The sequence below is a fragment of the Phycodurus eques genome, chromosome 4 (genome assembly GCF_024500275.1).
Source record: "Phycodurus eques isolate BA_2022a chromosome 4, UOR_Pequ_1.1, whole genome shotgun sequence".
NCBI lineage: Eukaryota > Metazoa > Chordata > Actinopteri > Syngnathiformes > Syngnathidae > Phycodurus > Phycodurus eques.
Window position 1 is genome coordinate 18435304 of NC_084528.1, and position 24078 is coordinate 18459381.

Below are 24078 nucleotides of genomic sequence, written 5' to 3' on the forward strand. Positions count from 1 at the left end.
TAATATAAAATCAGTGCTTTGGCACCATTTTGTGGCGTCTTGGTGCCAAAGAACTACATTTAAGTGAGGGTAGGAGATTCTATTAGACTGGCCAAAATATAAGTAATGCTTTGTCATCTTATAGCATCTATAGGCAGTAAACCTGTTTTGGGGTGACATTTGTGTTTGGTGCTTTGAGATTTCTCTCATGTAAAATGTGTCTTGGCTCAATAAAGGCTGGGAAGGATTATGTTGTTTTGCAGACTGAACAGTAAATGGCTGCGTGTTGAGAAAAAAAATGCATATAAGCAATGATGAAAAGACAGCAGCTTCTCATTTGACAGATTTTACTGGCGATGAATGACTTGGGGACACTAACATTGTCTAAAAGAATCAGATTCTATCACAGCTGAAACTATGTGGTCTCCTGGGTTACATAAGCGGTGGACCCTTTGACTGGTCTCGCCGCCGCTCTTCTCTCTTAAGCGTCTTCCTCGGCATCCTCCTCGAACTCGCCCTCTTCCTCGGCCGTGGCGTCCTGGTATTGCTGGTACTCTGACACCAGGTCGTTCATGTTGCTCTCGGCCTCTGTGAACTCCATCTCATCCATGCCCTCGCCTGTGTACCAGTGCAAGAAGGCCTTGCGGCGGAACATGGCGGTGAACTGCTCGGAGATGCGCTTGAACAGCTCCTGGATGGCCGTGCTATTGCCGATAAAGGTGACTGCCATTTTGAGGCCACGGGGCGGAATGTCGCACACGGCTGTCTTCACGTTGTTGGGGATCCACTCGACGAAGTAGCTGCTGTTCTTGTTCTGCACGTTGAGCATCTGCTCGTCTACCTCCTTCATGGACATGCGCCCACGGAAGACGGCGGCCACGGTGAGGTAGCGGCCGTGGCGCGGGTCGCACGCCGCCATCATGTTCTTAGCGTCAAACACTTGCTGAGTGAGCTCTGGTACGGTGAGGGCACGGTACTGCTGGCTGCCCCGGCTGGTGAGAGGGGCGAAGCCGGGCATGAAGAAGTGCAGACGGGGGAAAGGCACCATGTTGACTGCCAGCTTGCGCAGGTCGGCGTTGAGCTGGCCCGGGAAGCGCAGGCACGTGGTGACGCCACTCATGGTGGCGGATACAAGGTGGTTGAGGTCTCCGTAAGTGGGCGTGGTCAGCTTGAGCGTGCGGAAGCAGATGTCGTACAGCGCCTCGTTGTCGATGCAATAAGTTTCATCTGTGTTCTCCACCAGCTGGTGGACGGATAGAGTGGCGTTGTAGGGCTCCACCACTGTGTCGGACACCTTAACACACAAACACGCATTATTATCCTGTTTAGGCAGGACAGTGGAACACAGATGCCGCAACCCAGGCAATTGCCTCGGGCCTCGAGCTGAAGGGGGCCATGAATGACAGCTGACAAAAAAGGAGGGCACTGCAACGGCACAGGTGAGTAAAAGCCTTACTAGCCGTTGCTAATTGGTGTATCGTTCGGGATCAAGGCAGCTGATATCGGTCCATATAAATGACAACATTTTTTTGAGGGTGCACGGAAACCAGTCACGTCTAGTTTGACAGCTCTCATATACTGTACGTAGGCACAGGATATCCCAAAAGTCACTATGCCAGAGTTGCCAACCTATAAAAAAATCACTTCCAGAACAATTTGTCCAAATTTGTCTGAATTGACTTATTCTCAAAATGTTGTCAAGAATATTCATAATTCATATATCATAATCATTAATAAATGACGGCTTCAATATTTGTCATTTTAATGTTTTTATTACGTCAACCTTGTAATGGTGGACGCAGTTGCAGCCCAAATCAAAGTGCCAGTATATGGCATTCCATCAAAAATATCCATTTCTGTTTTCAACCCTGGCAATAAAATAAAAACAGAAGTCTACTATAGCAAATTAATCAGATCGCAAAGTTCAAAATTCAAACTCAGCACTATTTTGCAAACAAACATAACATTGCTGATAGACTGAATTGGATAGTTTATGTATGACCAACAGTTTATTTTGTGCAATATACTTATTCAAGTAAGAAGAAATGTAATTACATCTTCTCTTGCATGCTATTACATATATTTCCTATATCCACAATTGCTGCTGAAACGATGCAAATGTCCCCATTGTGCGATGAATAAAAGTAACCTTAGATTTCAATATTTACTAATAATAATAATATACCTTTAAACTGCCCGAGTTCTGAAGTGACGTGTGCGGTGACATACCCATTCATTTCCAGTTCAGATGCAGCATCCTGTGTGGATGTGTATTATTTTATATTCACTAAACATATTAATTGGCCTGTCATTTTGCTGTTCAAAGTTGGTTACTCTCCGCTAAAATGCGGTTCCAGCCAGACCTACAGTATGTGACAAGTTTATCGTTTTACCAAATCACTTATTTCAATGTTTTGCGACTGCATAATGATAGCTTAGCAATTAGAACGGCTATGACATCGTCTTCGCCTATCCACTCCTGGTCCTCCCTTCGTGACACTTGTAAGAAGTATAGCTTAATGAGTTGACTCTGGACGCAAAGAACTTTTGCCTCAACGGCTTTGCAGCCGAGCGGCGTAATAAAATAGCATGCACCAGGCAGCTGTTCAATGTGGACACGCCGGTAATGTCAGATGCCGGATATATATATATTTTTATACCCCCAATATCTGGAACAATCAGTGTTACGGCCGTAACAAGTCAACGTTCAGTGATTTTGCTCATAAAATACGGATGTTCCGTAACATTTGGCAGCGCTACTATACCTGTATACCTCGGTTTTTCTATTTCATTACATGTAGCATTCGGACACACGTGAAGTCGTTCACATTTGGCAGTTTAGGCTTTTCAGTTTTATTAAGCATATACTCTATATCGCCTTGCCCACAGCTCGCCAATTGACATTGGAGCACCGTTGCAAAATTGCTGCCTGGCAAGAAGTTTTTCTGTCCCCGACTGCAGATCAGCACCAGTTTGAGAAGCTTTATGTCCGTCCGGCACACTGCTCCCACACAGTACAATTTAAGCTATCCATGGGATGTTTCTCGAAATAGGATCTGGTCTTTACAAACCATGCAGCGGAAGGCCCGCTTCTACGACCACTGATGAAAACACAGAACTAACAGAGCAGGAATTCGTGCAAAACCAGAGAATGTCTATCGGCGGGACAGTCACTGGACAGTCAGGGATAGAAAAACCTTTTGCAAGCCATCATTTTTTTAAGCTCCTTCAATGTGTATTGGAGAGCCATGGGGAAGGGAATGATATGCTTAAAAAAAAAAAAATGGAAATGTGAGTTTAAATGTTTTTTTGTCTATATGTGTTCTGTGACTGACTGGCCACCAGCTCAGGGTGTACCCTGCCTCTCGCCCAAAGTAAGCTGGAATTGGCTCCAGTTACCCACAAACCTAATGAGGACAGGAGCTGTAGAAATTCCATGAATGAGGTGATCTCACCTTGGGCGAAGGCACCACACTGAAGGTATTCATGATCCTATCGGGGTATTCCTCTCGGATCTTGCTGATGAGCAGGGTTCCCATCCCCGACCCGGTTCCTCCGCCCAGGGAGTGCGTGAGCTGGAAGCCTTGCAGGCAGTCGCAGCTCTCCGACTCTTTGCGCACCACATCCAGCACAGAGTCCACCAGCTCGGCACCCTCCGTGTAGTGACCCTTAGCCCAGTTGTTGCCAGCACCGCTTTGGCCTTCACGACGACAAAGTTTACAGAAGACTAGTCAGCTAACAGTGGTGGGACGTAACCAAGTACAAATAGAGAGTTTTCTTTGAGTGTTAATTTTTGGGATTAATTTTCTTCTTTCATGCTCTCCATTTCAAACTGAAATTTATACTTTCTAGTCCTTACTTTGTCAAAATAGCCATTACTTTTTCCCAGCCTCCGCTAATGAGAACAAAAAAGACGCAAATAGACAAAGTCAACCTCAGTTGATATATTGATTGAATGGGATCTTCTAAGGAAAAAAACAAACAAACAAAAAAACAGGGACATCAGCGACATGGAGGAACAAGAACGACGACTGTAACAGATTTGGAGAAGCAAGATATTCCCCATCCATTTTAGAGACTGGTTTAGTGTTATCGGTTCCATTTTTTTTAATTTTTTTATCACTTTTTGTTTTTGTCATATTTGTATGGCCTAAGACTGGAACATGAGTAAGATGTGTGAAAAGAAAAACTAATAAAATAAATAAATATAACAATAAACCCACCCTGGCTCACCTTGTGTCTCTAATTTGATGTGCAAGAAATCACACCACCCAAGGAAAAACAAAATCAGAGACAGAAAGTGTGACTGATGTGGTGTCGATCATTTATAGTGCACTGCCGGGCACGCTCATAGCAGGCATGCCACCTCGGCCTTGTGCTGACCCATTATCTCGGGCTTCAGGAGCTTTGATGAAACTATGGCGGAATATCCACCTCCGTAAAATAGAACGTAAAAATGCTCAACCCTCGTTGGCCAGAAGCTCAGACAGCTGAAGGATTAAGCAGCGAATTAGCATTATCTGGTCGACAGGCAAGTTTATAACCTCTTTTTTTTATTGGAATTGATTGTATATTCCAAAAAATAAAACTTCAAACCAATAACATCTGGTGTTATGGTAACACTCCATTTCAAATACTGTAAGTCACGCTACCAATGTAGCAGCTGTGGCTAACGTCCACTTGTTGACAGCGTAAAGGCTAGCTCAATTTTTAAGCACAAGTACTTTTGATAGTAGGGTTTATAAACACACCCACCGAAGACAAAATTGTCAGGTCTGAAGATTTGGCCGAAAGGTCCGGACCTCACAGAGTCCATGGTGCCTGGCTCCAAGTCCACCAGGATGGCGCGGGGGACATATTTCCCTCCTACAGCGGGAAGACGAGACGCACGGAGAGAAAGAAAAACAGCTCAGTAATGGAACACAAGCCAAAGTGAAAATAAAGGAACACAGACAAAAGGATGCTCACCGCCCTCCCCTCTTCTCCCCCCCCCCCCATCACACCACTCTGCCCCCATACCGAGTTACCTCCCTCTGCCCTTAATCTGTCCCCCTTCCAATTCTCCCATTTGTTAATCTGCTGCTAACCTTTTAATGATTTTTTTTCTGCACTTGCTTAAAATGTAATTTCTATCTATTTCAAGCTACAGTATGTCGTATAACCTGTGGCCTCGTTGTAGTAGACGCTGATCCTGTCCAGCTGCAGGTCGCTGTCTCCATGGTAGGTCCCCGTTGGGTCGATGCCATGCTCATCGCTGATCACTTCCCAGAACTGCGCACACACACACAAAATCACATGACTGGCTGTTGCCTCAGTGCAAGTACAACAAGCAGTGCTGTTCCAATCACTGGGGGAGGACAAGGGGGGAGTTCCAATGAGAAAAACAGGAGTTTGCACATTTGCAATGTGAGATTTGCGGTGCTAAAATGAAAGATTATCCCTCCTTTTACTGAACTGTTGACTTTCCTCAGTCCCATACTGATGACTGAGCACTTTTTTTCAGATTTAAACATGCAAAGAAGAAGACTCAAAGAAGCTAGTCATCCCCATTATAACTAAAAAATAAACCTCACACTGAAGCTGATTGTATTGAGATCTGTACTGAATGCTTTGTACCCCCTCCCCCCACTTTCCCTTTCAAAGACCACACTTCTGTGCTTTAAATCCCTCCGAATGGAACTGTTGATGCAAGCAAGTAGCTATTTGCAATAAGAGATCTTCCAAGTTCCAACTTTTCTTCCCTGTCATGCAGCCTCACTTTTTTTTTTTGTAGCAGCAGCAGATGCAGGATTTGACGTAATCTAGATAAGCGGGTCGCAGTATTTAAGAGATTGGGGAGTCATCAGTGGAGTATGACCCCCCCCCCAAAAAATAATTGACCTTAATATGAAGAGCACAAAGAGGAGTATGAAAATGGATCAGCAAAACACAAGAATGAGGACAATAAGCCGCAAAACAATGATGCCACTCCCTGACCCACTTGAGCCACAATGACGTCCACTCAGCGATTGGGTCAATCAAAGCCCGCTGGACATCCGAATTCGTCCGCACGGACAGCAAAATGCTACGAAAGAGCGAGTATTTGACAGCGGAATCATGTCAAATAAAAAATGATGCTCGTCTTTCATAGGCAGGCTATCAGGCGAGCAGGATCAGATTAGCAGGGGTTAAATTCAATTTGGGAGACCAGTGACTTCACCCTGGATGCAATGAGCATCAGCTGTTTGCTCCAATCCTTCCCCCACCCTCTTCTTAATGTGGTTAAGGGAGGAACAACCTATATGGATCACAAAGACAATTGGGACACGCAAAATTGACCAAATAATAAAATATCTTTAAAAAATATACATATTGATTCTAAGCCATATTTAACTATTTTGTATTTTTTTTAATGTATTTTTTATTAATGTAAGGGGGGGGGGGGGGGCTATGGATCACACGGACAAAAACAGACAAAAATAGATTTAAAAAAAAAAGAAAAGCTTCAGGGTACTACATCGATTCTAAGGCATTGCTCCTTTTTTAAATCATTTTACTAAATGGAGACAATTACCTGCATTTTTACTAAATGATATATTTAAAAATCTGAGCATCTTGTATTATGCAGATATATATATATATATTTTTATATTTGAAGCCAAATCAGGCCCCCTGAAGTTGTAATTTATGGAAATATATTGAAAATAACACCAAAACAATGAATGCAAGGAAGAAAAGACTGCAATTGTGTGAATAAATGAGTGGGAGGTTTGTTTGATTTATTTATTTTTTAAGAATTTGTAGCCTTGGTTGCAAAGCAGATGTGTGACCCTCAAGCACAATGATGTCATGTGCTCGACTATTGTGCCAAGAAAAGCAACATAACATGAAAATTGGGTTTTAAATCAATAAATCAAGAGATAACACCTCCAGAAAGGAAAAATAGTAAGTTAATGAGTCATTTCTTTATTTCGTTTTGGTGCTTTGTCTGCCAATTACCCGTGCCACACCCATGCTACACAGCAGCTGATGGGCTGAACCATCTGCTGCAGCCCCCCAGAAATGATCATCTAATCGATAGCAGTTATTGATTAGTCTCGAAAGAAGTAGGAAAGAAAGGGAAGGGGGGAGCACTAGCCCTCTTTTGTGTGGAATATTTAAAATGGGAAGCAGGACAAAGGCAGGAAAAGACAGTGAAAGGCAAGCGGAGAATGCAGACACTTCTTTAATACTGCTCTCATTTCGACACAAGCAGGCAGACAAAGAGCGTGGATGTGGGAGAAAGACACACCCGGGCAGAAGACCCAAGCAGGCAAGTGTACCGTTATTCCGTCGCTCCACAGTCCACACCCACCCTCCATGACACCGCATTGCACAATGGCATTTTGGGGTTTTTCAAAAAAGGAAAGAAAAAAAGAAAGAAAGAAAAGACGACGTGCCAGCCACTCTTCTTATTTTATTCAAGTGAAAAAAACTTGTGTGTTATTCATTTCTTTTGTTGAGTGAGCCCTTTTGTCCACCAACTAGAATCAAGTCATTGTTTACCCGACCTGCATAAATTAAGATCCCCCACCACCACACACACGTACATATAGCCAAAGCGAAACAGGCCACTTGTTAGAATATCTGATTTTTTTTTTTTCCCCCCCTCTCTCCCCTCTCCCCATTATTTCCTACCTTGGCACCAATCTGGTTGCCGCACTGGCCGGCCTGGATGTGCACGATCTCCCTCATGGTGGATGCCAAAAATAAAAGTCGGGGGAGAGTTCCTTAGACAGGCACAAACAAGATGAGTCGAGCCCGCCGGACAATGGCTTTATAATGCTGGAGGGGCTCCAGGGAAAGGCAGGCTGGGAGTAGAAGGCGGGGCTTGTGGGAAGCAAGGGCTGTCTGATGTGGGGATTGGCTGAGCCTGGTGCGGCGCTGCCGGGCTGCAGAAGGGGCTGCGGCGCCCCTCCTGCAGCTCCTGCAGAGTTGGGAGTGGTGGCGAGGACATAAAAGACATCACATTCAACAGTCAGACACACGGACTTGTTTTTTTTCTGTTTGAAAAATAATCTTTGTCAGTACTTATATCGATGAGATCATTTCTATAAAATGTGATGAGTCCGCAATTTCAGAAAGATTAGCATTTCGTACAGTAGATACATATACATGAATATATGGACTTTTCAAAATGTGTTGGGGGAATGCTGAGCATTTTGAAGCTGGAATGCTTTCAATTGTTTAAAAAAAAAAGTTGAATTTGAGGTCAGTTTGGTACATTTCTCCATTAACTAGATTTTTGTGTGTGTGTGTGGAAAATGTGGAATTATGGGGAAATTGGACATTTGTGGGCAGCGCAGTGGTGAGCGGTTAGCAGATCCACCTCACAGTTCAGGAGGTCGTAGGTTAAAATCCGGGCTGCGGCCTTCCTGTGTGGAGTCTCCATGTTCTCCTGTGCCTGCATGGGTTGTCTTTGGGTTTCTCCAGTTTCCTGCCACATTTCAAAAGCAAGCATTGAAGACCAAATTGTCCATAGGTGTGCGTGTGCGAATGTTTGTCTTATAGGTGCGCTGCGATTGGCTGGCCACCAGTTCGGGGTGTACCCTGCCTCTCGCGCAAGAAGAATGGATTCATGGGAATTCGTGGAATGTGAATGATTATTAGTACACAATGCTAATTTATATTCTTGGAAAATTTGAAATACAATGCAACATTTTGAAATTAGACATTTAGAAGTTGAGGTGAATTTGTTACATTTCGCCATTGTTGTGTCAAATTTCTCATGGGAAATTTGAATTATTTTTTTTTTTTTTTTATGTTGACCATAATGCGGTTTGAATGGTTTAAATCAACTGAGTACTGGTTAATTTTAGGTGACTTTTTAGATATTATTTCCCCATTAAAATGTTCAACATTTTGTAGTTAGAATTGTTTTCTATCAGTTGAGAAATTGTTCATTTGAGGTGAATTTTTCAAATTTTTCAATTAATTTGGATATTTTCTCATGGAAAATGTGTAATTCTTCAAAAAAAAAAAAAAAAAAGTAATTTTGGGATAGATTTTTAAACAGTAAAGTTGGAAAGGTTAAAATTGCGAAATGGTAAACTTGAGATAACTTTGTTTTAAATTACTCAATTACTTTGAATGATTTTTGTGCACGGAATGTGGAACTATGGGGGGGGGGGAATACAAACATTTATGGAATGTGAAAAATAGTAATTGGCAAGACTCAGGGGCGGAGCCAGGGTGTGACCAAGGGCTGGCCACCCTACACTGAATGTTGGCCACCCCGATAACCGCGGCCTTCATGTTGCGCCAATTTTCGGAGTTGTTTATAAAGACTCAAAAGGCAACACGCTAGCATGGGAGCAAGCACCATCAACCCTTCTGTTGACGATCGGTTTTCAAGGGGCAAAAAGTTCGATCAGCACTACATCAGCGATAGGTTTTCGAGGCGTATCGCAAAGATTTTTGGCCACAATTTTCTGGCTCCGCCCCTGGCAACACTTGGGAAAGAGCAGTGCAAGGCATTGTTTCTTCTTCCTCGTTTTTGTTAGATCATGTGAGATTTCTGTCTCTGCGGACTACATTCATGAACAGCGATGGAACACAATCTTTATGTCTGTGGTATTTTGCGTTGAGATTATCAGCGCACACCGCACACAGTACTACCAAAACTATCACATGCCTGATTTTCATCTTCATGTGTGGTCTTTTACAAAGATTTGAAAAATCCTTGTGCGTAGCAGGCCTTAGGCAATTATGCTGTTAGGCTAACGGTATTGACGTGAGAATGATAAATTTCAGTAGAATTTGTTCTCGAAAATTTCCCAATAATATGAAAGGGTTTATTGGTAGAAAATGTGAATTTATGGGATAAATGGAAATCTTCGGAATTGTGGTTTTGTTCTTAATGTTTATAAATTCTGCAATTGTCATCATTTGGGAAGCTGTAGAATCCACCCCCCCCCCCCAAAATGTACAATTTCGCCATTAGAGTACACGTCCAGCTGGCGACCAGTTCAGGGTGTACCCCGCCTCTCGCCCAGGAGTCAGCTGATAGGCTCCAGCACGCCCGCCACCCTAGTGAGGATAAGCAGGACGGAAAATGGATGGATGGAGTACACGTCATGATTTTGTCATTTAAGGTGTAGTGTCAGACTTGACCAGCAGATGGTAACAGAGCGACATTGGGGGTGAGGGGGTGGGGCTTATGGGCGTGGCCAACGTGCACTTCCGGTCTGGCAGACATTTTTTGTCGCTCCGGTTGACGGTAAACAGCAACCTCCTCACTCGAACCAGCCCGACGCGGACAAAGCTCGGTTTTTACTCTCCTCGACGAATAACGGTAGGTCAAACCTACGTGCCAACGATTTATTATTCATAGGATTTTATATTCTGTGAAGAAATAGGAGAGTCGTCACCGTTTAACCGTTAAGCTTCTCGGAATGTGCTCTTTTGGGGAGGAGGAGGGATGAAGGAGTGGAGGATGTTATGCAGGCTGTGAACGCGAACAAATATCATTTTGAACGTGTTTAATTGGATTAAGCTTGACAAACAAAGTCTTTAATAGAAATATTTACTTTAGAATGTTTCGAGCTTCATGTGGTTTTCATGTTTTTATTTTTATTAATTTTTTTATTTGGTCGGGGGGCGTGGTCGCTTCAGTTCAGCGCAGTAATCATTAAATGGCGACATGTCCAGTTGGCAATATTCCCGAGAAAGCGCTTTAATCTTTACGAGTGCTCATAAAAGTTATTGACTTTTATTCTGTTAGAGTCGCTATTGTTGTGTTTTTAGTTCTGACGAGGTTTCCGTGTGTGTTTTTAAAAGCTAAAGCTGCAGAAGAAATGTTCTACACATGTGGACCCAATGAAGCCATGGTGGTCTCAGGTAAGTCGTGTGATTACTGTTTTAAAGTTTTTCTAAATTAATTAATTATTTTAAAAAAATTGTACTATATTTCGTAGTGTGTATTTTTTTCTTCGTCTTTATTTACACATTTAAAACTGTAAATGAACCCATAATATCGTCAATTCTTGCAGTCAGTTTATCAGTGTGTAAAAGGAGAGAAAATTAAATATAATTTAGATTGTTTATGAGACTATTAAGAATGTATTTTTAAGAGAGATTTTACATTTAAATTAACCATTTTATTGCCAATTTTGGGTTCAGTTTAGCAGTGGCCAATCTTTTCATGGTGTATAAGGAGAACCTACATTAAATGTGATTGTGACTAGATTCATTTTTCTTTGCGTTGTTATTATTTTCATTTAACAAATTCCACATTAAAATGAACTGATTGTTGTCAATTATTGGGTTCAGTTTATTGTATAAAAGGAGGAACAGTACAGTATATTTATTTTGCTAATTTTTTTCCTACATTTTAATTTTCATATATTAATTTACAAATTTGACATCTAAATAAACACTTTGTCAAAACTGTCATATATTAAGCAATTTCTCATTTCCGAGACTTACAAAAAAAAAATTCATTTACACATTTCACAGTTTAAATAAACTTAAAATATTTAAAGTCTAATGAAGTTTAATGTGTTTAATGAAGCAGTGGGGCACCATTCCCCCCCCCCCCCCTTAATCACGTGACCAGATGACGTTGCACAACACTCTGGGCAAAGATGATCTCATTAACAGATCAAAGTTGCGACATTAAGCTAATACTTTCAACCTCTTCATCAGGTATCAGATAGTATTTACTATCATGTGTTATTACAGAATAAAACACGTTTACACTTTTTCATTAAGTTTGGTAGCAGAGTTCATGGTGAGGACATCATGGATAAACAGAGTTTTTTTTTGTGTGAAAAAGGTTGTGACCTGAATGCAGCCAGTTACACACGAGCAATTTTAATGTGTGTGTTCTGCATCCTTCTCTTTCCCTGCAGGCTTTGGCCGCTCTCCACCTCTGATGATCGCCGGAGGACGAGTATTTGTCTTCCCGTGTATTCAGCAGATTCAGAGGTGATGGCGCTATTCTCCTCATTTGTCACCCTGTGCTCTAAATGTCGGTCATTAAACATTGAGCTCATTGTTAATAGGAGATGAGTATAAAATGCTGTTTCTGGTCTTGCTGGTCGTCACAGGCCCAGGGGGAGTGGTTGATAATTGACTTACTTCTCCCTGGCTCTGCCTCTCATATCCTCTTGTACAATGGCACAACCTTATGAATTTTAAGCATTGCCAATACCTTACCTAGATAAATGTATCAAATAATTGATGAAAATAGCACAGCAGTATTGCACTTAAAACGTAATTAAATGGAATGTAAAGAACTAACAGTCCATAGACGTTGTGCTTCACCTGGGCCACCAGGGGCAGTATAAGACAGACGTATGTAATACACTAGAAAAAGACAGCGCTGTGGCTTGGTAGGCGGCAACAATAGTCATTTTTGACAGAGGACAAAAAATATATGGAGTAAGTATTGTTATATAGTCTGTCTACATGTGTTGCGGCATATTTCGATTTAGGGTTATAACAATGGAAACAGTGATCCGAGTTTCGTTAGCCCATCTCTGGTGTTTTGCATTTTGTGTTAGCATCAAGCTAGCTGACTTTCGTAAGTTATTTCTAGTTAATTGAAGACACGACGTGTAATTCTCTGTTATGTTTAGCTTTAAAGTAAAATTAACTGGGAGTGGCAATAAACAGCTTGACGCAAGCACTTGGCCGTGTTTTTGAAGAACTGTTCACCGTCTGCTGCTTGTTTACCTGGCGCTCATAACATAGATTTTCGCTTGCAACTCAAGACAAAAGAAGCAGCCGGCTCGTATCTCGGAAACTCTTGCGTTTGGTCACTTGTAAGTTGAGGCACTACTGTATGTGCCACTTATCAGAGTTCAACACGAATCTGTGTATCCAACAAAACTCATTGCAGCTTTGCTTACAATTTGGCCCAAACATGGTACCGGTTGAGTTGCACTTTAGATGTTGAGACGGTTCCTGATTTTGTATCTTTTGTTCTTCTAGGATCACTCTGAACACACTAACTCTAAATGTGAAGAGTGACAAAGTGTACACCCGACATGGTGTCCCAATCTCTGTCACGGGAATTGCTCAGGTAACGTGAGAGGATGGATGAAGGGAAATGATAATTTATTTATATATATATTTTTTTTAAAACAGATGTATTATAATAAAATGTTTAATTTAACCTGCATTGATGCTCTGATACTTAGTATCAGAATTGTTAATATAAAAACAATATTTAGGGGCTCAATTGTCATGGCCAACACTAGTAAAGTTCCTGAAAGCTCATGGGAAGTTTTTGCAGGTTTCTCACTTCCTCAGTGAATGTCCTCAGATAGTGTATGGCATTTACAGTGTTCCGCCACATATCTGCAATTTGCTGTTTTTGTGCACAGGCTAAAGCCCTGTGTAATAAAAGTATTGTTTCTGTGCTGCCTTGATGCCTCTTGGTGTCAAGGAATTATGGTGAAGTGAGGCTGAGGGGGCGAGTTTCATTTAGTTAGGCAATGGCCCTGTCTAATAGAAAAGTAGTGCTTTGCTGCCATCTTGTGGCACATACAGGCAGTAAAACCTTGCTCGGTCATATCTCCTCCAAATATTGAGGGACCAATAAAAATAGAAGAAAAAAAAAAAGTGTGTGTGTCTCCCCGTTCTGTCATACCATTTGATCTGCCAGGTGAAGATCCAGGGCCAGAACAAGGAGATGCTCGCTACCGCCTGCCAGATGTTCATGGGCAAGTCAGAGGCTGAGATTGCCCAAATCGCCCTGGAGACGCTGGAGGGCCACCAGAGGGCCATCATTGCTCACCTCACTGTGGAGGTGATGTAATGTCGGATAGTGGCACGTAATCCAACGGCCCGCTACCAACGAGTGACTAAAATGTGTCTCTCGCTTGCTGCAGGAGATCTACCAGGACCGCAAGAAGTTCTCCGAGCAGGTCTTCAAGGTGGCCTCCTCGGACCTGGTCAACATGGGGATAGGGGTGGTCAGCTACACCCTCAAAGATGTCCATGATGATCAGGTACACCCTTGAGAGAAGCCAGCGTTTAAAAAGCTGCCTCAACTCTCATTTAATGGGATAGTTTAGTTCAGTGTTTCCCAACCTTTATTGAGGCAATGCACATATACAATGGTACGTAAGTCACCAGACTTGTGACTTATTTAGATTTGAGGATTATTTTTTTTTCGTCTTGAATTGTTAGCAAAAATATGAACTTCATAACAATTAGCAGATAGTGAACAATTCTTTAAAAAAAAAAAAAAAAAAAAAAAAAGTGGCCAATTGCTTGATTCAAGATTTTAATTGCCAGTCCCATTTGAAGTCAAAACAAAATAAAGAATTGCATGTTGTGCATTTAATTAAACTAGATAATTTATGAAAGCCTGTCGGCTTATTGCTCGCACACAACGCAAAATGCTGTGGACGGGCTAACGAAACTAGCTTTGGTGTGCCTGTAGTTATAACCCTTCAAGCAACAGATATTTTGAACACAAATGGTGTCGCAACACATCACAATACTAACAGGCATATATTTATATTCTATTACTGCAGCTTATTGAGTCACAGTAGTTGTGAAATTCTTCTGTGTATGGCAATGTCTGTACTTCACTGCCAAAGTGACCATGAGTTAACAATAATACATATCCATAAAACAGTGCCTGGCTCCTCAGTACAATATGACCAGTCCAGTTAAATACACATTAATTTAATAACGTAATATACACTACACGCGTAGCTCCGTACAGATTTCCTACAATCGTGATGCATATGAATTTTGCAGACATGGACTGTACCAGCATCTTTCTTTTCTTTTCATGAACCTTTTAGTATCTCTGGTGTCTCTGACCACTAATACACTTGAGTGGCTAGTATTGACTCCCTCAACCGCTCTTTACATTAGCGACGAATTAGAGCAAAGTGCTACCATAGCAACCATGCGCCTTTGCTCTGTATCAAACTGGGAGCGGTTTAACGGTTTCCTCGTAATGTAGATAGATAAGGGAACCAAAATATTAGGAAGAGCTCTTAATAGGATGTTTTGCAGTTGTACAACCACAATAACAGACAGATGGTGAAATCAGTACCTCCTTAAAGCAGAATATTTATTTACATATGGCTGTCTCTGTGTGTCTATTCCAGGACTACCTCCACTCCCTCGGCAAGGCCAGGACGGCTCAGGTGCAGAAGGATGCCAGGATCGGAGAGGCTCAGTACAAGCGGGACGCCGTCATCAGGGTAACAATGTCATCTTTAGTTTAGCTCACTTCGATGTCAGCAAACCTTCAAAAGTACATTTTCCTATCAGAATCAGAATCAGAATCATCTTTATTTGCCAAGTATGTCCAAAACACACGAGGAATTTGTCTCCGGTAGTTGGAGCCGCTCTAGTACAACAGACAGTCAATTTACAGAACACTTTGGGGACATCTCCAAAAACGGACAAAAAACACAAAAACAAAGACAATACTAGAGAGCGCGTTACCGAGGCGACCACACTGCTATAAATGTCTCTGTTCTTGTTCTCTATGAAGGAGGCCCAGGCCATGCAGGAGAAGGTGTCTGCTCAGTACAAGAACGAGATCGAGATGGCCAAATCCCAGCGGGACTACGAGTTGAAAAAGTCTGCCTATGATGTGGAGGTCAACACCAAGAAGGCAGAGTCCGAAATGGCCTATCAGCTTCAGGTGCGTTCCTTTTCTCGTTCCCCAAGCCTTCCGGTGGCACGACGGGAACTTGTACCCGCGCGTTCCCCTCCTCTCCTGACTTCTTCTCGGCCTCGCAGGTGGCAAAGACCAAGCAGCGCATCGAGGAGGAGAAGATGCAGGTGCAGGTGGTGGAGCGCGGCCAGCAGACCATGCTGCAGGAGCAGGAGATCGTCCGCAAGGAGAAGGAGCTGGAGGCCAAAGTCAAGAAGCCCGCAGAGGCCGAGAAGTATCGTCTGGAGAGGCTGGCCGAGGCTCAGCGGTAAAGCAGTAAAGCATCAAAAACTAGAAATGACAATTCCCAATGCTGGGATGCTAAGAAACGTGGAAATAAATTAGTAGATCACAACAAGTCAAAGCAATCACGAGATGCCAAACAAATATGGCCCCCTTGTTGCTGAAACAAGTGTGAGATGAAATCACAGTAATTGGGTAGGCCACTTGGAAACTGCACTCCAGAAAAGTGAGAAGCCAGAAATCTAGGATCTCTGATGAGGCTAAGTTAATTGGCATGCCGCTTGAAGTCGGGAGTGTTTCTCAGGGGAAATTGAATCTGAAATTTCCAAACTCCCATCGACAAGAAGAAAAAAAGTGTTCTACTTGCAAACTTAAGGCACATCGATTGCGGGATTCCAGAAAAGACGCTTTCTGACCTCGGACAAGGGAAAGTGTATGCGTTGCGTAGCAGGCTCCAAGTGGGAGCTCCTACTTGCAAACTCGGGGTGACGAGTTTGCTTCGTTCCAGAAAACTAGAAAGTCTGACGTTTCCAATCTCCAACTCGGAAAAGTGCATTGGAAGTCAGAGTTCTGATTTGCTGCATTCCAGAAAACTTGGACATCTGAAATTTCCCATCTTCAACTAAGGAGTTCCTACCCAGGGTTAATAGATTGCTCCGTTGGAAATGTCCAACCTCAGACGAGGAAAAGTGCTACATTCAAGAAAAGTTGGCACTTAGAAATTTTGCATCAAGTCAGCGTTCCCATTTCAACCACAAAACGGTTAATGCATTTTGAGGGTTGGACAATACTGACCTCCAATGTAGCAAATGTGCATTACAACTATGCTTGAAGTTGTAAATCCCACCGGCGAATTTGAAGTAAATCTTTTTGCTGCAGCCCATAGAACTAAGAAGTCGGAAATGTCTAACCTCTAACTCGGAAAAGCGGGTCTCAAAGTTAAGAGTTCCTACTCTGGATGACTCGAATTCTGTGTTCCTGAAAAGTTCGACATTTCCAATGTCAGACCAGTAGAAGTGCCATTAAAAAAAATTCCAGAGAAATGTCTGACCATCTACGAAAAATGTATTCGAACGCCGCTTGTAGTCTGAGCTCTTATCTGTGAACGCACAGCAAAATGTTTGCTGCGTTCCAGAAGAGTTCGAAACCTTTTCAACCTTTGACCCTACTCTGTTCATCAATTTCTGTATTCCTGAAACCTCCACACTAGAATAAGTGCTACATTCCAGAAAAGTTGGAAATGTGAATTAGAATGCTGCTGGAAATTGGACGTTCCGACGATGAACGAGGGCAAAACAGCTGAGTTCCTTCTTGGGCCAAATCGATTGCTGCGTTCCTGAACTCAGAAATTTCCTACCTTTGTCGAGGTGGAATGCTTCGGAACACGAGTCTTAAGTCGGTGTTCCTCCTCCCTAATTCAGGGACAAAGTTGTTGCACTCCAGAAAAAGTGTTGTCTTTGTTTGTTTGTGTTTACATTAGACTAACGCTTTTGAGTTGGTAAAATCCAAGTGTGGATTATTCTTTCCTTCCCGGCAATCTGGAATGCAGCATTAAGTAAGCAAGGCCATGACATCATCGCATTTGTGGCCGTATTATCTCACAGTGTGATCTGCTTTAGTCGGCGCTTGTAGGCCAGGCCAGGCCGTGGCATCACGTCTAAGGCGTTACAGTAACACGTTTTGTTTCCTGCTGACAGCCTGCAGCTCATCATGGAAGCTGAAGCTGAGGCAGAGTCTATCAGAGTGAGTTTTATTTATTTTTTTGGGATAACCTACAGAGACAAACGCTTCTTTCACTAGTCCCACAATGTTCTTCTTTGTCCTGTGTGTGTGTGTGTGTGTGTGTAGATCAAGGGAGAGGCGGAGGCATTCGCCCTGGAGGCCAAAGGCCGCGCCGAGGCAGAGCAGATGTCCAAGAAGGCCGAAGCCTTCAAGCAGTACGGAGAAGGAGCCATGGTGGACATGCTGCTGGAGAAGCTCCCTCTGGTCAGTTCCACTTTGAACTGACACTTATGCAGTGTGTGGCCCTGCAGATGACTGAGGGAGTCAGCAGAAGGAGGTCACAGTGGTGTCTTAACAGTCTCTGAATCACTTAGATGTTGACTGGCAAACTTACGGTGGGCCTGTACGTGTGCCTTCTTGAGCAGATGGACCTTGCGGCCACTGCCAGATTACTTTGTCTTAACAACTGTTTGAGTCAGATGTTGAATGATGATAAATGTCGTTGTCGGATGTTCACTAACAAACTTAAGGTGGCCCTGTACCTTCTCCTCATGTTTACCTAATCTTCAAATCCATGCGGTCCCACAGATGGCTGAGGAGATCAGCAAACCGCTGTCGTTGGCCAAGAAGGTCACCATGGTGTCCAGCGGCGGCGGGGACGTCGGCGCCTCCAAGCTGGCCGGCGAGGTTCTGGAGATCATGACCCGTGTGCCCTCGGCGGTGGAGAAGCTCACCGGAGTGGACATTTCCCAGGTACAAATCTTTCTGACTTTGCCCGTGTGTGTGTGTGTGTATATATATATATATCTATATAGATACAGACAGTAGAGGGAATAATTGAATTCCCTGCTAAATTTGTAAGCTTGCTAGGTATAGCCGTATATATGACATGTGACACGATACTGCCTGTGTACAGGTTACAGGCCGGTCTCTCCGTGTGCATTAAGACGACCTCACGCCTCCCCCCGGTGCCGCCATCTCCCTGCGCGCTTGTGAGCCTCATCAAATGCGCGTCTGCTCCCTCTCTCGTTGTAGCGCTAAAAGTGCTTTTCCCCCCCCAGAGAAGATGCATTTGTGGCGCAACAAAGCCTTTCAGTGTCTTTAAATGAGTCAATATGTTACGTTTGTGTACTGGAGGACAACAGTTTAGCTTTGTCTTTATAGTCCGCTCTATGGCCATTATATTAGTACGTGAACTAGATTGTAAAGGTAGCTTATGCACGGCACATCTTTACACCCAAATTTGCTCCAAATGCATACTAAAAAGTCGTTGAGCCTCACTGAAAAGAAGTCAAAATTTCAAGAATAGTTATTTTCATGAAAGCTTGTAATAAAGGAGTTATATTATGTGAATGTCATACTGGCGAGAGTCGTGGGATTACAAAAAAGTAGGTAGTGATATTACAGTAATTGTCACCCATTAGAAAAATAATATATTGGAACATGAAGAGTATGTAAAAGTCGTAATATTCCAAGAATTTTAACTTTTGAAATGTGATGTGAATATTACCAGACTAATGTTGTTTTAATAAAGTGGTAATATGAAAAGAATAGTCATGATTTTAAAAAAATGGTAATATTTGTAGAATGAAGTCATATACAATTTATTACTATAATATAATTAAAAGTCAAATATGACAGTCTCGAGACTGTATTTCGTTTGATTAAGAGTTTAGAATTGTATGTGTGGTGAATTTATTCACGTAATATAAAAAAAGGGGAAAGTTGCTTTTTTGTAATAGGACATTGTTTTTCCTCTACATTTTAATATCTAGTCTCTGAAAGAAGAATTTATTTGGGGTGGAACATGACTAATTTATTCTGTTTTTCCTTGTAATGTTACAAAGTTATCCTTTGAAAATTACCAATTCTTACCATTCCAATATTTTTCTTTACACATATTTAAACTTTTTTTTTTTTTTTTTAAACTAAAAAAATCAATACCTTGTTCTCAGATTAAGACGGTTTTTGCTTTTACAATTCTCTGAAAATTGTGAATTTATTCAAACAATTCAATGACATTTCCCCCCTTCTTTTGAATGTGGCCCAGACCCTCTTTAATATGATCACTGCTGCAATTGAAGGATTTAATTTGGAGGTCACATTTGAAAGGAAATGGTTGTTGGGCGTGAGAGGGTGTGTGTGTTTGGTACATACAGAAAGCAAAAGTAAGTTTTTTGTTTTTGTTTTTTTTTTTGTTTTTTTTCCCCCAAAAGTTAATGGATAAACGTTACTAACTCAGACCCGCTAATTGGTCACATTTATATAAATGTTGTGGGGCTCAACCTTTTATTTTTAATTTTTTATATAAATAGTTTTTAACGCTTTACTCACAACCCAAAGCTGGATGCATGTCGTTACCGTGAAGTGCCTGCCTGCTTGGTTCAACTCCTCATCAAACCTCAGAGCTAGTGTGTTCAGCCTGTTACACTTCAGGGAAAAAATGTCACCTTAATATCCGACTCGGGGTAACGGAGGGGTGTAAAATTTCCGCTAAATTTGAATGGGGAGTTAGGGAAATAAGCATTAATTCCCAACTTTAAAAATTCCTGGACTGTTGCGACCCGATATCCGACTGATACAAGCCATAATGGTGCCACTACGGATGCCTCTTATTTTGAGTGTAACCCTTTTCAAATGTCTAATCGTGTACTTTTTGTTCAGTAAGAAAGCATGTGTAGCCTCAATGTTGAGCATTTATCTGTATTAAAAGGACATTCATTACAGAAGCCTATGTGTTTCATTTGAAAAGGGGTTAGCTTTATTGAAACATCTACAAAAATATACAGCACAATGGATGACAACGGCATCAAGGTAGCAAGCGTTTCTACAGAAATACAGGAAAATACAAGATTTGTATTTAAAATATGTACAAACTAAACAAAGCACGTATTATTAAAATACAGGTTTAGTTGAACTACAGTGTATCAAAAAGGACTCAAATGGCACAATTTGCGATCAGTAAACAACAATACGGAGCCACCATCTCAGGACTGATTAAACAGTACTGTACATTCCGTAACGCTTTCTACGCCGGTCAAAGACGGACTCTTATCGGGCGACCATTTTAAGCATCTGCGTGATGCGATGCAACTCATGTCACAGTATAACTAATGGTTGGCTGGAAGGGAGGATCCAAAATGTCCTTTTTATGCAAAGTGGGAGGTGTTCAAGTCCACATTGGCAGGATCCTATCAATTAAATGTGTGGTAACTAGTTAAAGTGCAGGAGGCCGAGGAATTTTTACATGGAAAAAGTGATGACTTTCCATTCTCGGGCCTGACTGGAATAGACATTTGTGCTTGGACAGAGCGTTTTGAGTTGAGGGGTCAAGTCATATTAATATCATGAACAACTACATCAGCAGCTTCTGGTTCCTCACACCAGAAGAGTCCATTTGGCAGACTGAGGGTGTTTGGAAGTGTACTGCAGAACGTAGCCTGTCGTCTGCACCGCATTGATGAAGTGTGGATATAGTTCACCAGTTCAAGGTGAGTTGAAGCCCGCACTGAAATTGAAACCAAGGCAGCTATGTGAACCACTACAACCATCCATTTTCATTGTTGTGTTGCGGCAGAGATGGGGGCCTATCCCAGTTGACTTTGGGCAAGTGATTGCCATTATCTAAGAACGGGCGGACTGGTTGAAAGGCAGCTATGTGAACCACTACACGTCCAATAACCATTTCCCAACAGCCAGTCCTGGTAAAGGTCACAAGGGGTGCAATTGAGCGTAAAGTAGCTATGTGAACCACTACACTATCAATGGCCCTCAACCAGCTCAGGGTTGCAGGGACTCAACGCCTAAGAAACTTTATGACCCACTACACTGACAATGGATCTCAGCTCTCAACACCCATCCACTCTTTTTATACCGCTTATCCTGTATGCCATTAACCGCTACACTACCATCTTGACTTTGGGCAAGAGATGGGGGTCAGTCTGGATTGATTGAGATTCTTTAGGTCATAATCCATTTTCTGAAAGGCAGCTATGTGAACCACTACACGATCAACATGCAACCACTTTCTATTCTGCGGATCCTGTTCAGGATTTCAAGGGGAGCTGGAGCTCATCCCAACTGCGAGAGGTGGACTGATCTATATGTGAACCACTACACTATCAGATGGTTCAGAGGGGCGGTAGCTATGAAATGTTGAGACACTAAATCGTTTAGAATCTGCACCTTCTGCTTACCTCATTTCCTGTCCTTGTAAAAAAGAGAAGAAAAGGCTCCTAATGCACAATGCACCTACCACCACGACACTACACAATGTAGCTCAGCCTCATATCTACACTATGTCAAGCTAGCTTACTCTGGTTTTGGGGGTGTGTGAATAAACTGAACCAGCAGCGTCTTCATGAGCCACGTCCACCCAAAAAAGTACAAAAGATGTTTGGAGGGAAAAAAAAGCCATGACAACAGAGGTGGCCCGTTGAAGCACCACGTGGCTTTACACCATGTTCATGGCGTCCTCGGTGAGGAAGGCGTGGATATGGCCGAAGGAAGGGCGTAGCTTGCAGTCTCTGTTCCAGCAGCTCAACATGAGCTCGTAGAGACCCTGAGGACACACAGCGGGCTTGCCCAGGTACACCTGGAGCGGTGGAAGCACGAGTGAGGGAGGGGTCGCCTTGAGGGCACTCAGTTTTCAAAATAGCGTGGGTGTGAGCGGTACCTGTCTGCCCTGGTCTCTGAAGAACTCTCCGGCGTTGTCGATGACTTGTTCATCCGTCAGATTGGAGTACGGCTGCTCCTGGCACACGCTCAGCATCTCCCACAGGGTCACGCCGAACGCCCAAACGTCGCTGGCCGTGGTGAACTTACCCTGTTCGCACATGGCGCACGGATCAGTATGACGTCAATGACTTTCTGTCCGCACACGAGTGACGCGGCTGAAGTGTCACGCAGCGTGCGGGGGGGACGTGAGTGGTTGACGGCTAATTTTGCTGCAATTCAAAATTAGAATCACACGTCAATGGCCTCGTAACGTCGCACATGTAAAAACCGATTAAAAAAATGCCATGTCGTATCACATAACCTTTCACAACAAAAATTACGTTTCCGGTTGTTAAACGAGATCCAGTCGGCGATATTTTTCACGGAAGTTTCATTTGCTTGGATTGAATTGACCTGAAGGAACATCGATGTGCACACGACAACAACAAATATATTCATTTATTCATCCATCTTCCGTACCGCTTATCCTCACAAGGGTCGCGGGCACGCTGGAGCCTATCCCAGGTATCTTCGGGCGGGAGGCGGGGTACACCCTGAACTGGTTGCCAGCCAATCGCAGAGCGCACATAAACAAACAACCATTCGCACTCACATTTACATCAACGGAAAATTATGAGTCTCCGATTAACCTACCATGCATGTTTTTGGGGTGTGTTAAGAAAACGGAGTACGCCGAGAAAACCCACGCAGGCATGGCCGGGATTTGAAACCCGGTACCCAGAACTGTGAGGCAGATGTGCTAACCAGTCGGTCACCATGCCGCACATGAAATATATCATCATGTTAATTAAATTTTTTTTTTTTTTTAGTTTCCCCATTAAATAAGGTCAAACCATCCAACATCATAAACAACCCTGCCCTGAAATACTGTATGTCACTCATTCAAGGGTAAACAAAAAAATGAAGATACTTGGGCTAAGAATTAATGGTACTAACTGTCACATACAAATGTATCCCAATAATACTCATCTCACCATGAGGATGCACTCCCAGGCCATCCAGCGTATGGGCAGCACAGCTCGGCCTTGGATCCTGTAGTAGTCTCCGGCGTACAGGTTCCTGCTCATGCCAAAGTCCGCGATCTTGATGTGGCGCTCTCCGCTGGGGTCGTCGGCATCGCTGTTGCCCCTCTCGCCGCCCACCAGGCAGTTGCGCGTGGCCAGGTCGCGGTGCACGAAGTTGAGCGAGGAGAGGAACTTCATTCCCGAGGCGATCTGGCTGGCCATGGAGATGAGAGCCGGGTAGCTGGCGGCAAAAGATGCTCAGGTGAGGACACAACGGAAACCGCAACTCTGCTTTTTTTCTGTAAGGAAATTTGTGGGACAGCACGGTGGACGACGGGTCGGCACATCTGGTTAGCACGTACGCCTCACCGTCGTGGGTTCAAGTCCAGGCAATGGCATTCAAGTGTGGAGTTTGCATGTTCCGAGTGAGGATGGGTGGATAATTGTGGTACCTGATGGTGGGCGTGGTGTGTGAAGGCCCGCTCTTGTCCAGCAGCACGCGGTGGGACAGGTACTGGTTGAGGTCCCCGCATTCCATGTACTCCGTGACCATGCAGAGGGGGTCGCTGCTCACGCACACGCCCAGCAGACGGATGATGTTGGGGTCCTTCAGGCGGGACAGGATCTTCACCTCCTTCAAGAAGTCATTCCTAACGATACAAAAAGCATTGAAGAATACAATTAAAGACTGGAGGAGGGGCGGCACGGTGGCCGACTGGTTAGAGCGTCAGCCTCACAGCT

At 43.2% G+C, this 24078-nt stretch overlaps 3 protein-coding genes across 8 annotated transcripts in view; 1 reads left to right on the top strand and 2 right to left on the bottom strand.

Annotated features, from left to right (window-relative positions):
- Positions 1–309: 309 nt before the first annotated feature.
- Positions 310–7788, bottom strand: tubb5 (tubulin, beta 5). The gene is made up of 5 exons (XM_061674358.1): positions 7636–7788; positions 5142–5250; positions 4735–4845; positions 3435–3679; positions 310–1273 (listed from the first exon to the last, which is right to left on the bottom strand). The coding sequence occupies exons 1-5, from the start codon at positions 7690–7692 to the stop codon at positions 461–463; spliced, it is 1335 nt and encodes a 444-aa protein (XP_061530342.1). The 5' UTR covers positions 7693–7788; the 3' UTR covers positions 310–460.
- Positions 7789–10182: 2394 nt separating this feature from the next.
- Positions 10183–20325, top strand: flot1b (flotillin 1b). Its single transcript, XM_061674366.1, has 13 exons — positions 10183–10291; positions 10777–10836; positions 11850–11925; positions 12934–13024; positions 13610–13753; positions 13836–13955; positions 15075–15170; positions 15467–15619; positions 15718–15899; positions 17572–17617; positions 17723–17860; positions 18185–18349; positions 18513–20325. Exons 2-13 carry the CDS (start codon positions 10794–10796, stop codon positions 18540–18542), a joined length of 1284 nt encoding a protein of 427 aa, XP_061530350.1. The 5' UTR covers positions 10183–10291; positions 10777–10793; the 3' UTR covers positions 18543–20325.
- Positions 20326–20334: 9 nt separating this feature from the next.
- ddr1 (discoidin domain receptor tyrosine kinase 1) overlaps positions 20335–24078 on the bottom strand; it is a 79577-nt gene continuing 75833 nt past the window's right edge. For 5 of the 6 annotated variants that reach the window (XM_061674360.1, XM_061674362.1, XM_061674363.1 and 2 more), the window contains 4 exons: positions 23790–23987; positions 23308–23578; positions 22272–22421; positions 20335–22190 (listed from right to left, as the gene is read on the bottom strand). In XM_061674360.1, the coding sequence (XP_061530344.1) occupies positions 22050–22190; positions 22272–22421; positions 23308–23578; positions 23790–23987 (760 nt within the window). In that variant the 3' untranslated portion in view covers positions 20335–22049. The other variant, XM_061674364.1, reaches the window with a different exon arrangement.

What these genes read in the sequence shown, in the direction of transcription:
- flot1b (XM_061674366.1), top strand. Translation starts at nt 10,794, where the DNA reads ATGTTCTACACATGTGGACCCAATGAAGCCATGGTGGTCTCAG. An exon ending in AAGATGTCCATGATGATCAG is followed by an intron (nt 13,956 to 15,074) that starts GTACACCCTTGA and finishes TGTCTATTCCAG; the next exon opens with GACTACCTCCACTCCCTCGG. An exon ending in AGCGGGACGCCGTCATCAGG is followed by an intron (nt 15,171 to 15,466) that starts GTAACAATGTCA and finishes TTCTCTATGAAG; the next exon opens with GAGGCCCAGGCCATGCAGGA.
- tubb5 (XM_061674358.1), bottom strand. Translation starts at nt 7,692, where the DNA reads ATGAGGGAGATCGTGCACATCCAGGCCGGCCAGTGCGGCAACCAGATT. An exon ending in GCAACCAGATTGGTGCCAAG is followed by an intron (nt 5,251 to 7,635) that starts GTAGGAAATAAT and finishes GTGTGTGCGCAG; the next exon opens with TTCTGGGAAGTGATCAGCGA. An exon ending in CTACTACAACGAGGCCACAG is followed by an intron (nt 4,846 to 5,141) that starts GTTATACGACAT and finishes TTCCCGCTGTAG; the next exon opens with GAGGGAAATATGTCCCCCGC.